The sequence below is a fragment of the Garra rufa genome, chromosome 25, assembly GCF_049309525.1.
Source record: "Garra rufa chromosome 25, GarRuf1.0, whole genome shotgun sequence".
NCBI classification, from domain to species: domain Eukaryota; kingdom Metazoa; phylum Chordata; class Actinopteri; order Cypriniformes; family Cyprinidae; genus Garra; species Garra rufa.
The window spans coordinates 1228837-1247144 of record NC_133385.1 but is presented as its reverse complement, the minus strand read 5'-3'; the positions used below and the strand labels follow the sequence as shown (position 1 = coordinate 1247144).

Below are 18308 nucleotides of genomic sequence, written 5' to 3'. Positions count from 1 at the left end.
AAAAAAAAATCTAAATATTGAGAAAATAGTTTTTAAAGTTGTTCAAATGAAGTTCTTAGGAATGCATATCACTAATCAAAAATGAAGTTTATATTTGCGTTGGAAATTTACAAAATATCTTCATGGAACATGATCTTTTCTTAATATTCTAATGATGTTTGGCATAAAAGACAAGGCTGTGTGTGAAATGTTGTGAGGTTGAGCAGGTGTTGTGTTTGTCCTGCAGGTGTCAGCGGTGAGCACAGTGGTGAACCTCGGTCCTCCGGTGAAGGCCTTCGTCTTCAGGAACTACAGTCTTCCGGTCGGGGTTCGTTCTCATTACCGCGGCTCCTGCAGACACCGGCTCTGGGAGGCTATCAGAGCCTCGTCTGCTGCGCCGGGATACTTCCAGGAGTTCGCTCTGGGGAACCACCTGCACCAGGTACGGCTGACCCTCATCACACACCTGATGAACCAGTGTTTAGCAGCTGTACAGAAACACACCTTCAGCACCAGCCGAGAGCCATCAATACAGACCATCGTCAATCATACAGTGACAGACAATGTGTTAAAACAATTAACAATGTAAATGCATGCATAAACCTTTTTTTGTTGTTGACTAAAATAGATAATATTTGTCAAATTAAATGTAAAAATAAAATGAAATATATATTTAAATAGATAAATAATGAAAGTATTTGCAAATTAAAAAATAATTTAAAAAAAATAAATATAAAAATAAAATAAAATAAATAAAACTAAACAAATTTAGGAAAATATTTGTACATTAAAAATTAACAAAACAAAGAAATAAAAATAAATTTAAATAGATAAATAATTTTTAAATAAAAAACAAATCAAAATAGATCAATAATGAAAATATTTCTAAATTTAAAAACAACAAATAAATTAGTTAATTATTTAAAATGGATAAATAATGAAAATATTTGTAATTGAAAATAGAAAATAAAACAAAATAAAAAAACAATATAAAACAAAAAATTACAATAGATAAATAATAAGGTATTTGTTCATTAAAAAATAGTCAAAAAAAAAAAAAATATATATACACACACATACATGAATAGTTATACTTCTATTTAATATAGACTATATATAGAATTTTTGATATTTTCTATATAAATCTAAACCAATTTTTCTTTAATATACATGTATGTGTGTGTATTTATATATACGTAATAAATACACAGTAAACACACACATATAGTATGTAAACATAAACTTTTATTTTGGATGCGATTAATCATTTGACAGCCCTAATATATATATAGTAAGTAAAGTAGGTAAATAATGAAAGTATTTGTAAATTTAAAAAAAAAATTAATTAAAAGTAAAATAATAAACAAATTGAAATAGATACATAATGAAAATAAATTAATACATTAAAATAGATGAATAATGAAAATATTTGTAAAATAAAAAACATAAAAGCCAATTAAATCATTTAAAGTCAATTAAAAATAACAAATCAAAGAAATGAAAAAAATAATAATAAATAAATAAATAAAATAAAATAAAATAAAAAATTAATTCTGAAAGTATTTGTAAATGTAAAAAAATAATAAAACAAAATGTAAAAATAAAATAGCAAATGAATTAAAATAGATAAATAATGAAATTATTTGTCAAAATAAATAAATAAATAAATAAATAAATAAATAAAATAAATAAATAAATTAAAATAGATAAATTATGAAAATTTTTGAAAATTAAAAAAAAGGAAAAATACATAAATAATGAAAATATTTGTAAATAAATAAGTAAAACAAATCAGATGAAATAAAATAAAAATATTTCAAATAACAATAACAATGATATTGGTGTTGGAAAGTAGCTGAAATAAAAAGCTTAACTAATGTTTTTGTTATTTTATTTTAGTGAATGATTCGTTGAATTGATTCAAATCTGTAGATCAAGAGTCATGTTGAGTGATTCTTTTACAAAAGCAGGAGTCAAATCAAAAAGATTTATTCATAAAGCACCTTAAAAACACAGTGTGCACCAAAGTGCCATACAATTACATAAAAGACAATAAAATACAAAGATCAAGATAATAACAACACAGTAATAGCAATTAAAATACAATAAAATAAACAATAAATGCATCTCTTTTGAACCAATATTCCTCACACAGAACAAAAATGTCTAAAGACGAGTGTTGAACACGTCGTTTGTTTGCTGTTCATTCAGTCGTGCAGACAGTGTAATAGAGGAACTAATGAGAGGATGGAAGAGATGATTTGATGAACACGCTCTGAGGTAATGGTCTGTGTGCGGATGAGAACGTGGGCAGGTTTGTGTCGCTTCTTCAGGAAACAGACGGCTGTTTGTTGTCAGACTCTTCAGAGGAAGATCCAGTCTCTGGATGTGGGTTTAGTGACGTCTGTGAACATCACAATGAGCTTATTTCTGCTGGAGATTCCCACAAAACACCAGACAGAGTCCGTCTCTCACGTCATCGCATTTCAGCTTTCATTCAGTCTGACAAACGCCAACCGATCACATTCTGACAGATTTCCATCGTTTCTGACCATTTATTTCATGCATGGCACAAGCTACGTTTTCTACAGTTGTGTAAAAGATAGTATTTAATGGCAAATAATAATAACAATATATACATGTTAAAAAAAAAAAAAAAAAAAAAAAAGTGACCCTGGAGCACAAAACCAGTCATAAGGTTAAATTTTACAAAATTGAGATGTATACATCACATGAAAGCTCAATAAATAAGCTTTCTATTGATGTATGGTTTGTTAGGATAGGACAATATTTGGCCGAGATACATCTATTTGAAAATCTGGAATATAAGGGTGCAAAAAAATCAAAATACTGGGAAAATCACCTTTAAAGTTGTCCAAATTAGGTTCTTAGCAATGCATATTACTAATCAAAAATTACATTTTGATATATTTATAGTAGGAATTTTACAAAAAATCTTAATGTGACATGATCTTTACATAATTTCCTAATGATTTTTGGCATAAAAGAAAAATCTATATTTTTGACCCATGCAATCCCCAGCGACTTAAGACTGGTTTTGTGGTCCAGGGTCACATTTTACTGTGAAATCGTATTATTGCAACAGTAATATAATTCTTAATTCTTGATTTTTTTGTTTTATGTTTCATAAATGTGACCCTGGAGCACAAAACCAGTCTTAAGTCGCTGGGGTATATTTGTAGCAATAGCCAAAAATACATTGTATGGGTCAAAATTATTGATTTTTCTTTTATGTCAAAAATCATTGAGAAATTAAGTAAAGATCATGTTCCATGAAGATATTTTGTAAAATTCCTACTGTAAACCTATCAAAATGTAATTTTTGATTAGTAATATGCAATGTTAAGAACCTAATTTGGACAACTTTAAAGGTGATTTTCCCAGTATTTTGATTTTTTTGCACCCTTATATTCCAGATTTTCAAATAGATGCATCTCGGCCAAATATTGTCCTATCCTAACAAACCATACATCAATAGAAAGCTTATTTATTGAGCTTTCATGTGATGTATACATCTCAATTTTGTAAAATTTAACCTTATGACTGGTTTTGTGGTCCAGGGTCACAAATAAGAATACATTTTATTTGTTTTAATACTAAATTATTATTAATATTTTTTTAATTATTATTTTACTGCGGAATAGTATTATTGCAACAGTAATATATTTGTTAATTGTTTTGTTTTTTTTGTTTTATGTTTCATAAATAAGAATACATTTTATTTGTTTTAATACTAAATTATTATTAATATTTTTTTAATTATTATTTTACTGCGGAATAGTATTATTACAACAGTAATATATTTGTTAATTGTTATTTTTTTAGTTTTATGTTTCATAAATAAGAAGAAAATAACATTTTAGTTTGAATACTAAATAAAAATATTAATAATAAAAATACATGTTTTTTTTATTTAAGTGTGCAATAGTATTATTGCTACAGTAATATATTTCTTATTTCTTAATTCTGATTTGTTTTGTTTTATATTTCATAAATAAGAATAAAAATGTTTTGTTTGAATACTAAATTAATAATAATAATAATATTAATAAATAAAAAAAAATTTAATAATAAAAAATACACATTTTACTGTGAAATCGTATTATTGCAACAGTAATATAATTCTTAATTCTTAATTTTTTGTTTTATGTTTCATAAATAAGAATAAATTTTATTTGTTTTAATACTAAATTATTATTATTATTATTTTTTTTTTTTTTTTACTGCGGAATAGTATTATTACAACAGTAATATATTTGTTAATTTTTATTTTTTTGTTTTATGTTTCATAAGAAGAAAATAAAATTTTAGTTTGAATACTAAATAAAAATATTAATAATAAAAATAAATGTTTTTTTTATTTAAGTGTGCAATAGTATTATTGCTACAGTAATATATTTCTTATTTCTTAATTCTTGATTTGTTTTGTTTTATATTTCATAAATAAGAATAAAAATGTTTTGTTTGAATACTAAATTAATAATAATAATAATATTAATAAATACATGTTTTTTAAAATAATAAAAAATACACATTTTACTGTGAAATCGTATTATTGCAACAGTAATATAATTCGTAATTCTTGATTTTTTGTTTTATGTTTCATAAATAATAATACATTTTTTTTTTCTAGTTTTAATACTAATTATTATTAATAATTGTTTTATTATTATTTTACTGCGGAATAGTATTATTACAACAGTAATATATTTGTTAATTGTTATTTTTTTTAGTTTTATGTTTCATAAATAAGAAGAAAATAACATTTTAGTTTGAATACTAAATAATAATATTAATAATAAAAATAAATGTTTTTTTTTTAATTTAAGTGTGCAATAGTATTATTGCAACAGTAATATATTTCTTATTTCTTAATTCTTGATTTTTGTGTTTTATATTTCATAAATAAGAATAAAAATGTTTTGTTTGAATACTAAATTAATAATAATAATAATAATAAATACATTTTTTTTAAATAATAAAAAATACACATTTTACTGTGAAATCGTATTATTGCAACAGTAATATAATTCTTAATTCTTGATTTTTTTGTTTTATGTTTCATAAATAAGAATAAATTTTATTTGTTTTAATACTAAATTATTATTCATATTTTTTTATTATTTTACTGCGGAATAGTATTATTACAACAGTAATATATTTGTTAATTGTTATATTTGTTTGTTTTATGTTTCATAAATAAGAAGAAAATAACATTTTAGTTTGAATACTTAATAATAATATTAATAATAAAAATAAATGTTTTTTTTATTTAAGTGTGCAATAGTATTATTGCAACAGTAATATATTTCTTATTTCTTAATTCTTGATTTGTTTTGTTTTATATTTCATAAATAAGAATAAAAATGTTTTGTTTGAATACTAAATTAATAATAATAATAATAATATTAATAAATACATTTTTTTTAAATAATAAAAAATACACATTTTACTGTGAAATCGTATTATTGCAACAGTAATATAATTCTTAATTCTTGATTTTTTGTTTTATGTTTCATAAATAAGAATACATTTTATTTGTTTTAATACTAAATTATTATTAATATTTTTTTAATTATTATTTTACTGCGGAATAGTATTATTACAACAGTAATATATTTGTTAATTGTTATTTTTTTAGTTTTATGTTTCATAAATAAGAAGAAAATAACATTTTAGTTTGAATACTAAATAAAAATATTAATAATAAAAATACATGTTTTTTTTATTTAAGTGTGCAATAGTATTATTGCTACAGTAATATATTTCTTATTTCTTAATTCTGATTTGTTTTGTTTTATATTTCATAAATAAGAATAAAAATGTTTTGTTTGAATACTAAATTAATAATAATAATAATATTAATAAATAAAAAAAAATTTAATAATAAAAAATACACATTTTACTGTGAAATCGTATTATTGCAACAGTAATATAATTCTTAATTCTTAATTTTTTGTTTTATGTTTCATAAATAAGAATAAATTTTATTTGTTTTAATACTAAATTATTATTATTATTATTTTTTATTTTTTTTTACTGCGGAATAGTATTATTACAACAGTAATATATTTGTTAATTTTTATTTTTTTGTTTTATGTTTCATAAGAAGAAAATAAAATTTTAGTTTGAATACTAAATAAAAATATTAATAATAAAAATAAATGTTTTTTTTATTTAAGTGTGCAATAGTATTATTGCTACAGTAATATATTTCTTATTTCTTAATTCTTGATTTGTTTTGTTTTATATTTCATAAATAAGAATAAAAATGTTTTGTTTGAATACTAAATTAATAATAATAATAATATTAATAAATACATGTTTTTTAAAATAATAAAAAATACACATTTTACTGTGAAATCGTATTATTGCAACAGTAATATAATTCGTAATTCTTGATTTTTTGTTTTATGTTTCATAAATAATAATACATTTTTTTTTCTAGTTTTAATACTAATTATTATTAATAATTGTTTTATTATTATTTTACTGCGGAATAGTATTATTACAACAGTAATATATTTGTTAATTGTTATTTTTTTTAGTTTTATGTTTCATAAATAAGAAGAAAATAACATTTTAGTTTGAATACTAAATAATAATATTAATAATAAAAATAAATGTTTTTTTTTTAATTTAAGTGTGCAATAGTATTATTGCAACAGTAATATATTTCTTATTTCTTAATTCTTGATTTTTGTGTTTTATATTTCATAAATAAGAATAAAAATGTTTTGTTTGAATACTAAATTAATAATAATAATAATAATAAATACATTTTTTTTAAATAATAAAAAATACACATTTTACTGTGAAATCGTATTATTGCAACAGTAATATAATTCTTAATTCTTGATTTTTTTGTTTTATGTTTCATAAATAAGAATAAATTTTATTTGTTTTAATACTAAATTATTATTCATATTTTTTTTATTATTTTACTGCGGAATAGTATTATTGCAACAGTAACATATTTGTTAATTCTCGTTATTTTTTTGTTTTATGTTTCATAAGAAGAAAATAACATTTTAGTTTGAATACTAAATAAAAATATTAATAATAAAAATAAAAGTTTTTTTTATTTAAGTGTGCAATAGTATTTTTGCAACAGTAATATATTTCTTATTTCTTAATTCTTGATTTTTGTGTTTTATATTTCATAAATAAGAATAAAAATGTTTTGTTTGAATACTAAATTAATAATAATAATAATAATAAATACGTGTTTTTTTAAATAATAAAAAATACACATTTTACTGTGAAATCATATTATTGCGACAGTAATATATTTGTTAATTTTGTTTTTGTTTTGTTTTATGTTTCATAAATAAGAATAAAAAATTTTTTTTTTGTTTTAATACTAAATTATTATTAATAATTGTTTTATTATTATTTTACTGCGGAATAGTATTATTACAACAGTAATATATTTGTTAAGTGTTATATTTTTTTGTTTTATGTTTCATAAATAAGAAGAAAATAACATTTTAGTTTGAATACTTAATAATAATATTAATAATAAAAATAAATGTTTTTTTTTATTTAAGTGTGCAATAGTATTATTGCTACAGTAATATATTTCTTATTTCTTAATTCTTGATTTGTTTTGTTTTATATTTCATAAATAAGAATAAAAATGTTTTGTTTGAATACTAAATTAATAATAATAATAATAATATTAATAAATACATTTTTTTTAAATAATAAAAAATACACATTTTACTGTGAAATCGTATTATTGCAACAGTAATATAATTCGTAATTCTTGATTTTTTGTTTTATGTTTCATAAATAAGAATAAATTTTATTTGTTTTAATACTAAATTATTATTCATATTTTTTTAATTATTATTTTACTGCGGAATAGTATTATTGCAACAGTAACATATTTGTTAATTCTCGTTATTTTTTGTTTTATGTTTCATAAATAAGAAGAAAATAACATTTTAGTTTGAATACTAAATAATAATATTAATAATAAAAATAAATGTTTTTTTTATTTAAGTGTGCAATAGTATTATTGCAACAGTAATATAGTTCTTATATTAAAATACTGTATAAAATATTAATAAAAATATTAATGTTTAAACACAGAATTAAACACGAGTCGCATTAGAAGCTACAAACCCTTTCAGTTTCTAATCAGATGTTTTATTATGAAGCGCGTAAGTGATTCACGAGAGTCGTTTGTGGTCATGTGACCTCAATGAGCGATTCTCAGATGAGCGTTTATGAGATTCAAGAAGTAATTGACAAATAACCGCAGTTAATGTTGAGCAGCGTCGTTCTTCTGCTACCCACAATCCCACAGCGCTGTGTTATTCACTGCTGATATCGCAGCCTGAGGGCAGGTCTCTCGCTCACTCTCACTCTCTCTCTGTCTCTCTCACATTCCTCATCAGAACTACTTGAACCTCCTTTAAGGTCTGTCACTCCAGAGGTCAGAGGTCAAAGAGCAGAAGCCGTCAGAGTAATTAGATAATGAGGCGTAACGACCTTGTGTCCTGACCCATCCAGTCTTCACTACATGAGCAGCTGCCTACTAAGGGAGTGTAATGCATGCTTTTTCAAATAATACAGAAACGTCATTCAGATTGTTTTATGGAATCAAATTTCAAAGTCTTCCCTGGCTCAAATTTTTTATTTTGCTAATATTTTTTCTGGAGAAAGATAATAATTGGTCGCTCTATTAGTAAAATCTGTTGACTTTAGCAATCTTTGGTGCATTATGTGCCAATGGTGACCATTAAAAAATGGGGAAACAGCACTTTTCACGTTTTTTTCTCCAAAGGTTGCATGCCTGTAATTCAGGACGTATTAAAGATATTTGAATGCCCTTTTAGATATGTAGTCTTAGCAAACTTTACTTTTGGCATCTTTATTTTTACGGCCCTATATCGTTTAGTTCCAGAGATATTGGAATTTCAATATGGCTCCAGGAGTAAATCATTAAATTGTACAAATTTTCAGTGGTCAAAAACCAAATGTGGGTCAGTTTAAAAAAATATGAGACTTCTTTTCTTTTAAAGAGGAATGTCTGAAGAACAAATAATGTTGAAACTAGAGATGTGTCTCATTTCTTACTATCAAGACGACCACATTGAACTGTCACATACCTGTCTGAGTGCCATCTTTTTCCAAAGTTTGCATGCCTATAACTCAAGAAGTATTTAAGATATCGCAATATGATTTTAGATTCCAGTTGCTAATAAACTTTTCTTTGGGAATCTTTATTTTCAAGACCCTATATCATTCAATCCCAGAGATATGGAGATCTCAATAAGGCTCCGTGTCCAGATTGTTGAATGTTACCAATATTTAGAGGTCGAAAACCAAATGTTGGTCACAGCTGATACTGATTTTATAATAAGTAAAGTAATAAAGATGTAAAATGGAAAGTTTGTTAAGGGCCAATATCTAAAAAGGCATTAAGATATTTTTTAATACTTCTTGAGTTACAGACATGCAAACTTTGGAGACATTCAGATTGTTTTATGGAAAGGTGTTTTATGTATCCATTATGAGTAGGATTTTTTTTTTCTTCAGTCATTGTTCTTTAAAAAGAATTAGTATCAGCTGTATACAAAGTGACCAACATTTTGTGTTCAACCACTGAAAATGGGTAATATTCAACAATCTGGACATGGAGCCTCATTGAGATCCCCATATCTCTATGATTGAATGATGTAGGGTCTTGATATTTAGGATTCCAAAAGAAAAGTTTATTAACAACTGGAATCTAAAATCATATTGCAATATCTTTAATACTTCTTGAGTTATAGACACGCAAACTTTGAAAAAATTATATTTATGGCACTCAGACTGGTATGTTCAATGCGGTTGTCTTGACGGAAAGAAACAAGATACATCTCTAGTTTCAACATTCTTTGTTCTTCAGACATTGTTCTTTAAATAAAATAAGTGTTGGCTGTATACAAAGTGACTAACATTTGGTTTTCAACCACTACAAATGGTTAATATTCAATTATCTGAAAATGGAGCCTCATTGAGATCCTCATATCTCTGGGACTAAATGATGTAGGGCTTTGAAATTTAGGATTACAAAAGAAAAGTTGAATAAAAAACAAAATCTAAAACCATATTGCGATATCTTTAATACTTCTTGAGTTATAGGCACGCAAACTTTGGAAAAAGAATATTACGGCACTCAGACCGGTATGTTCAATGCAGTTGTTTTAACAAACAAAAGAAAGAAACAAAGACACATCTCTAGTTTCAACATTATTTCTTCATCAGACATTCCTCTTTAAAATAAAATAAGCATTGTATTTTTGCAAACTGACCCACATTTGGTTTCTGAACACTGAAAATGTGCATTTTAATGATTTACTCCTGGAGCCATATTGAAATTCCAATATCTCTGGAACCGAATCTCATAGGACATTAAAAATAAAGATGCGAAATGGAAAGTTTGTTAAGAGCCCATATCTAAAAGGGCATTAAGATATTTTGAATACTTCCTGAGTTACAGACATGCAAACTTTGGAGACAAAACTGTGAAAAGTGCTGTTTCTCCATTTTTGAATGGTCACTATTGGCACATAATGCAACAAAGATTGCTAAAGTCAACAGATTTTACTAATAGAGCGACAATCTCTGTGTACAAATAACATTATGATGCTGCCATGTTTCTGAGGTCATTTTTACCCCCCTATCTTTGTCTATCCCTCTCTATCTTTCTTCAAAAAAAAGAAAAATTAGCAAAATTAAACTTTTTTGTAAATTTGGTTGATTTGACACGGAATGATCCAATAGCCTTTGAGGTAAACAAAGTAAAGAGCAGCTCTGATGTTGTTCAGCTAATAATGTGAGAATCTAATATGCAGCACTTACAGGAATATTGGATCAAACACGTCTGTTTTGTTAGAAATGCTGGGTTCTAGTAAATATACACAAATGGATCAGATGCAAGGGATAATGAAATAAAATATAATAAAACAGAAGCACAATCAAGCACAGTAAAACGTGTTCAGTAAAGCTTGTTCCTGTTTTCTCTCTGTGTGTAAAACTCTTGGAATCGTGCTCATCGGGACTCAGGAATATTCAATGAAACGTTGTTGAATTATATTTTTAATCAACACTTCTTTCATGTTCAGAATACGAAGAATATTATTTTTTTTGTATTTACATATTTTTATATTTATGTTTTGTCAATATCACATCGTTAACAGCATATTCTTTTAGTAGTTTTCTCTTGACATCAGTATGAAGCACTGCAGGAGTCGTTCAGGGATTGACAGTAATCACTGTATAATAAAACTATTATTATTGTTATTATAGCAGGACATCCACATGTGTTTGTGATCACAGTTAAAGCTGATGAAATCACTGATTCATTACTGACTGACTACAGAACGAGTCCTGATGCCGATCACTGATGAAAGACTCCTTCAGCTGCTCTCTCTGTCTGTTTCCAGAGCTATTTGTGTCTGTTTCACGTCTTCTGTCTTTCATGGTGAAGCTGCTGCTGTTTTTGGCTCTGTGTGGATCTCAGTGTCTCTAGCAGCAGCTGATAGAGATGAAGTACTGATCAAACACAAAGTGAGACGAATCACAGACTTCAATCGCCTCAGAATTCCTTGAGACTCAATCAAGCTTCCCTTCTATCAACTATTTCTAATCCATTCAAACTGCCATTCTATCTGATATTTCTAATCTATTGAACTATCTAGCCTAGCCTAGCAACTACAATCATGCTAGCAACATGCTAATCATGTTAGAAAGAGACTAGCAACATGTTAACAACTTGTCAAACATGTTAGCAGTGTGCTAATCTTGCTAGCAACTTGTTAATAATGCTAGAAACAGACTAGCAACATGCTAGTAACTTACTAATGTTAGAAACACGTTGACAGCATGCTAATAACTTGTTAATCATGTTAGTAACATGCTAATCATGCTAGTCACATGCTAGTCACTTGTTGGTCATTTTAACGACATGCTAGTAATTTGCTAATGTTAGAAACAAGCTAGCAGCTTGCAAGTCACAAACATGTTGTTAGCATGATTAGCAAGTCATGTTAGAAACATATTAGCAACTTGCTAATCATGCTACCAACATGTTAGTGACTTGCAAGACATGTTTGAAACATACTAGCAGCATGCTATTAAAATGTCAATCATGCTAGAAACAGACTAGCAACATGTTAGTAAATTGCCAGTCATTATAGAAACATGTTAGAAACTTGCTAATCATGCTAGAAACATGCTAGCAACATGCTAACATCTCGCCAACCATGCTAGCAACATGCTAATCATGCTAGAAACATAACATCTCGCCTATCACGTTAGCAACATGCTAACATGTTGCAGTTCATGCTGAAAACATTAACAACATGCTAATCATGTTACAAACAGTCTAGCAACATGTTGGTAACTTGCTAGTCATGTTAGAAACTTGCTAGGAACATCCTAACAACTTGCCAATCCTGTTATCAACATGCTGTCAATGTGCAAATCTTGCTAGCAGCGTGCTAATCATGCTAGCAATGTGTTAAGGACTTACAAGTCATGCAAGAAGCATATTAGCAACTTAATAGTATGTTAATTATGCTAGAAACAGAGTAGCATGTTTTTAACATGCTGATATCTTCCTAGTCATGTTAGAAACATGCTTGCAACATGTTAACAACTTCCCAAAACATGCCAGCAACTTGTTAATTGTGCTAACAACATGCTAATAACACACTAATCATGCTAGAAACATGTTAACAAACGAGTGACTTGCAAGCCATGCTAGAAACAGACTAGCAACATGCTAATTGTAAGTAACATGCTAATCATCTATTCTATCTATATAAAGTTTAAAACTTCAAGCTTTTACAGCTGCTGCTACTTTTTTTAATCTAGTTTACGGATGTTATTATATGAGAAAACAGGAATCTGCGCTCTTAACGTCTGTGATGTGACGTATTTCAGAGTCAAACTTCAGCGGGAAATGATGTAGGGTGGGCTTTTTTTTTTTTTTTTTTTGTATTTTGCACATTCTCTCTTAATCATATGGTTATTTTATCAGAAACTGCTCAGAACAAAATTCAGGTGAAATTCAAATTGAAATTTGACTGAAAATTTTAAAATCTGATTGAAAAAATGCATAACTGAATGCTACTATTGACTGATTTTTTTTATCATAAAACAGGTCTCAAAAATTAAATGTTTAGCTACATTTTTGCTCTTTCGCTGTTTTAAAAGAAAGTGATGCATTGGAATTGGCATTCAGCTAATTTGGACCAAAGCCCCGCCCACTTTGATTTGATTGGCCGACTCAGACATTTTGACATTGACTGGCGTAGAATGAAAGCTTTAAACATTATTGTGTTGATGGTGTGGTCCGTGTGTTGTGCGTCTGCAGGACGGTGGGATGCTGATCAATAACCCCACGGCTCTGGCCATCCACGAGTGTCAGTGTCTGTGGCCGGACGTCCCTCTGCAGTGTGTGGTGTCTCTGGGGACGGGACGCTTCGAGACGGCCGGCACAACCAACGTCTCCTACACCAGTCTGAAGACTAAACTCACCAACGTCATCAGCAGCGCCACCGACACTGAGGGTCAGTCACATACTCTTACAGCTTTTCCTTGTGCTTGGAAATAGCTGAAAACCTATTGTTATTGTTAGTGATCTCCACGTAAAAATGATCGATCAGACCAAACCGTAAGTCGTAAAGACTTGATATTGGGAGAGATGGTAGTACCCACACCACTGACAATGTCACCAAGTCTCGTCCCAATCGGCCTGACGGGGGCGCTACAGCCATCAAAACTGTGAAATCACTCGTAACTCCTAAACCGTCAGTCATTGGAATTAGATTTTCGGCTACTTTGGATTTCTCAAAAAAACATACTTTTGCGAAGTAGTCCTAGATTTTTCGCCTGATCGGAACCAAACCAGTGCAGAAAGATTCTCTAAAGAGCGAATATTAATAATTATCAAAAAAACTTTCATCGTCGCAAATGGAACGCCAAAATGTTGGAAAGGGGCAGGGCCACTTTTAGTAAAATGCCTATTACTCCTGAACGGAATGAGATATCTTCACCAAACTCAGAACACGGATGTGAGAGCTCAATCTGAGGTCACAGGACAAAAATCACAGAGCTTGGCCATTTGGTGGTGCAATAAGAGGAAAAAAATAAAAAATAAAAATGGCTATAACTGTGCAACTATTTGTCCTTTTAACATGAAAATCGTTAAGCAAAGTCCAAAGTGCCACAAGTGTCTGTAAGGACATTTGGGTATCTTTTTGCCCCGATTTTCCACCGATTTCCAGTCTGGAGAAGTTGAGGCTAGTTTTTGAAAGTCAGAGTGAGTCTGCAGATTTGAGTTGACAGATTCCATAGAAAATCACGTAGTGTATGATGGTCACAGACTCTGATTTTTTTAAGCTTCAGACGTTGATTCCATCCAGTCGGAGGATATCAAACATATTTGATATTTTCAACCGATTTAGGAACGCATATTTTTTTAAATTTGTTATGCGTCTCTTAGCAACAAGGCGCACGTTTCTGCATGAGTTTGTTGTGATCGGAACGACTTCAAAGTCTGCTAGTCTATGATCCTCAGTCCTGTAGTGTATGATGGCCAGTTTTCCTCTATCACTGTTTACAAAGTCGGTAAGTGTATGATGCCTACTGTTTAAAAAATCTGTTCAGATAAAAGTCATGTAGTGTATTCCAGCTTTTAGACAAGGTTAACAGAGGCAGATCGGAATGAAACTTGTTGGACTCAAGGCCCCAAAGGTCTGTGAGAAATTTTAAAGAAATCAGCCACTGGGGGGCGATATTGCATTTTCCAAGGGCACAAACAATTGTACATCAAACAGTTTGTCGCACAAAAATGCTTTTTAAATAATTGATTTAGGTGGGTACAGCCTTGCTAAATATGTAATTACTTTTTTCCTTATGTGCTTAAATGCCTTAAGCGCTTAAACCCCAATATTCGCTTTTTTATTTTAATAAAATTATTTTAAATTACTTTAATTATTTTAATTTTAGTTAGTACTATCATTGCAAATGGACTTAATAAGCAACTACATTATGAAGTTAAGCAATGCTAATGACGTAAACCAGCAACTAACATATTAATTAACAATAAAAATGAGTCAAATGTTGTCATTTTTTTATAATTAATTTTATTTTAATAAACATGTTTTTATTTTAACCCTTGCTAGTTTTAGTTTTGTTAATAATCATTTGTCCTGCTATGAGAGCACAAAAACATCCATGAGTGTCAGGAAATGTCATAGTAAAACAGTAAGTGCTGAGTTTCTGTCTTTCGGTAATGCAGCGCTCATGATGGAAGAACTCGTTCTACCCAGAGGCCTTTGCCTCATCTGAGATTAAACCTGCTGGAGTTGTAATCACGCAGGTTATTTCCAAATCCAGATTAATTCCCTTCCTCCCAATGCGAGTGCTGCATTCATAGCTGGGAACACATGGAGACTCTCAGCTGCTAAAATGATGATCTGATGGGTTGAGGTGTTTTATTTATGGGTCAGTGACATGACGCCTACATTTTCTGTCCATTTGCATTTTTTTAAGTTGTATACTTTTTTAAAGTTGTATAAATGTATACACCCACATTAACTTTTCAAAAAACATTAGTTATTTGTAATTTTTCTGTTATTCAAATAGTCAAAATAAATAAAATTACTCTAAATTTATTCGGATTAATTTTCTGCACTATTTGGCATGATTTACAGAGTGTTCTGTAATCCTGTATAATATTGTGAAGCATTTGTATTTATATTTTCATCATAATATGAATGAAATATCATGTGGTGCAACCATCAAGAAACTACCATTTTGGAACTTTTATGTTGAAATTCATTCGTTATGTTGCTACCACATTTAGGTATCATGTGGTATGACCTAAAAAAAACAAAACAATAAATACAAAGTTGAGTTGATAATACTGATTCATGTGAGAACGAACTCACAATGGCAAAATTGGCCAAACTTCCTGTCCGCTATTTTGATTAGTGTTGAAACCTTACTTTTTCGAACTCCTCCTAGACCATTGGTCCGATTTTCACCAAATTTGGCTTGGATCATCTTCAGACCATCCTGACAAAAAGCTCTGGATTTCGTGTCGATATACACAACGGTTATCGTTAAACGCATCAACGAATACTCTGGAAAGACGCCAAACTGCTTCTGAGTCTGTATCTCTGCAAAGCTTTGACATATTGACCAAATTTAGTATGTGGCATTGTTACCTCACACTGACCACGCCACATCAATTTGGTCCACCTATTGGTCAAGAGTGATGAATCATTAATTTATCAGTAATTCTGCAATTAATAATAACGCTTGTTTGGATTAGCCTATTGTAATGAACCCGATCTCAAAATATTCCTTGGGTCATGCCAACAACATACATAACAATTATGCCACAGTTGGCCGAACTTCCTGTCCGCCATGTTGATTTATGTTAAAGACCTACTTTTTTCGAACTCCTCCTAGTGTGTTGGTCCGATTGTAACCAAAATAGAGTCAGATCATCTTCAGACTGTGCTGACACAATGATGATGCCAAAATGACTCTAAGGCTTTATTTCCGCAAAGCTTTGACATATTGACACCAAACCTCACACTAAACTCACCACATTGATTTGATTGGTCAAAAGTTATAACCCTTTAAATCATACTACTAGTGGTTGTGATTTTTCTCAAAAGAAATGCAACACTTTGTTTCTAAACAGTTTAATTACTGAGAACCTCTAAAAAATGTTAAGCATGTTAAGGAAGTGAATTAATGTTAATATAAATCATGGTTGCACCACATGACGTTTTTAAGGTTAAGTGAAAAAATAAAAAAATTTATGTGAATTTGTGTACACAACATTCTTAATGTTTAAACAACATTCTACAAAGGATATTATTATTTTTTGTATTTTAAAATTGGCCTTATACGTCAATACTGATTCATGTAAGAACGAACCCACAATCTATTGTTGCATCCACATATTTTATCGGAGTTTTTTATGCAATATGCTTTTGTGTGCATATGCTGATGCACTAAATGCAGACAAGCATTGACTAAACTAAGAGCGTCGCATTGATCAGACAGTAATTCTCCATCTCTGTTTGCATTTCAGAAGTGCACACTATGCTGGACGCTCTGCTCCCACCGAACACATACTTCCGTTTTAACCCGTACATGAGTGAAGAAGTGGCTCTGGATGAGAGTCGAGAGGAGAAGCTCATGCAGCTGCAGGCTGAAGGTCTTCGGTACCTGGAGAGAAACCAGGAGAAACTCCAGCGAGCCGTCAGCGAGCTCAGCCGAGACAAGAGCCACATCCAGAGACTGAGCGAGTGGCTGCGGCTCAGAGCGCTCATGTACGAGGGCTTCTACAAGATGTAGGAGAAACACCCTCCTGCACAAATCACCGATGGGAATCTGACGCTCCTCAGCTCTGGGATTCATGAAGGACACAGTGAAAGATGCTCAGGGACTGACTGAGTTCACAACATCAGGGCAAAAGACCAGTATTTTATTCAGTTTTACTTTATTAGGGTTTATTTAATTTTATTATATTCTACTGAAAGAAAGCTCATATTAAAACTTTATTATTTAAAATTATGAAGTAGAAGCAGGCATCCAAAAAATATAAATATGAAATATGTAATAAGTCACACTTAGTTTTATAGCGGTTTATATAATACAGATCATTTCAAAAGTCCGGATATTACCTGCTGACCGCTAGAATCCTCATGAAGACTTTAATAACGCACTTTTTAAATCACTCTCGCGTTTGAGCATTTATTCGATTGTGTGACTATTGAGGTGATTTATTTAATACAGGCAGCTCTTATCTTTATTTCACACTAAAATACAAAATAAGCACGCAACTCCATCTCTTCATGAGTGAAACACTACAGACTGTGAATCAGAAGCTTTCAGACACAGGTTTCATGAGCTCAGACCAGCTCATTTTATCAGTCAGGGTTTGATTATGACATGTGACTAATGTTATTTAAAGGTGCAGTAAATGATTTCTGAGAAACGCCCCTATCTTGATAGCTCCGCCCCCGAACACGCCCCTTACTGCTGATTGGCTAGAAGTGTGTTGTGGTGTTCGGTCTGATCCACTTTCAATAGTTTTCTCAGAAATCGCTCACTGCACCTTTAACAGTTTGTAGCTGCTGCTCAAAGACGACATGCTAAGGTTAGTCTAAAGAGTTAGTCATTGTTATTCAGGTTTTTTTTTTTTTTTTTTTTTTTTACCAAGGCGTTTTCGTGCCATGTTCAAAAAAACTAAGATTATGAGATTAAAGTCGAATAAAATT

General features: G+C 29.3%; 1 protein-coding gene across 1 annotated transcript in view; it reads left to right on the top strand.

Moving 5' to 3' along the window:
- LOC141301808 (calcium-independent phospholipase A2-gamma) overlaps positions 1–18043 on the top strand; it is a 37995-nt gene extending 19952 nt beyond the window's left edge. The window contains exons 8-10 of the mRNA XM_073832004.1: positions 227–421; positions 13376–13571; positions 17117–18043. Coding sequence (XP_073688105.1) covers positions 227–421; positions 13376–13571; positions 17117–17382 — 657 coding nt within the window. The 3' untranslated portion in view covers positions 17383–18043. The remainder of the gene's footprint in view (positions 1–226; positions 422–13375; positions 13572–17116) is intronic.
- The last annotated feature ends 265 nt before the right edge of the window (positions 18044–18308 follow it).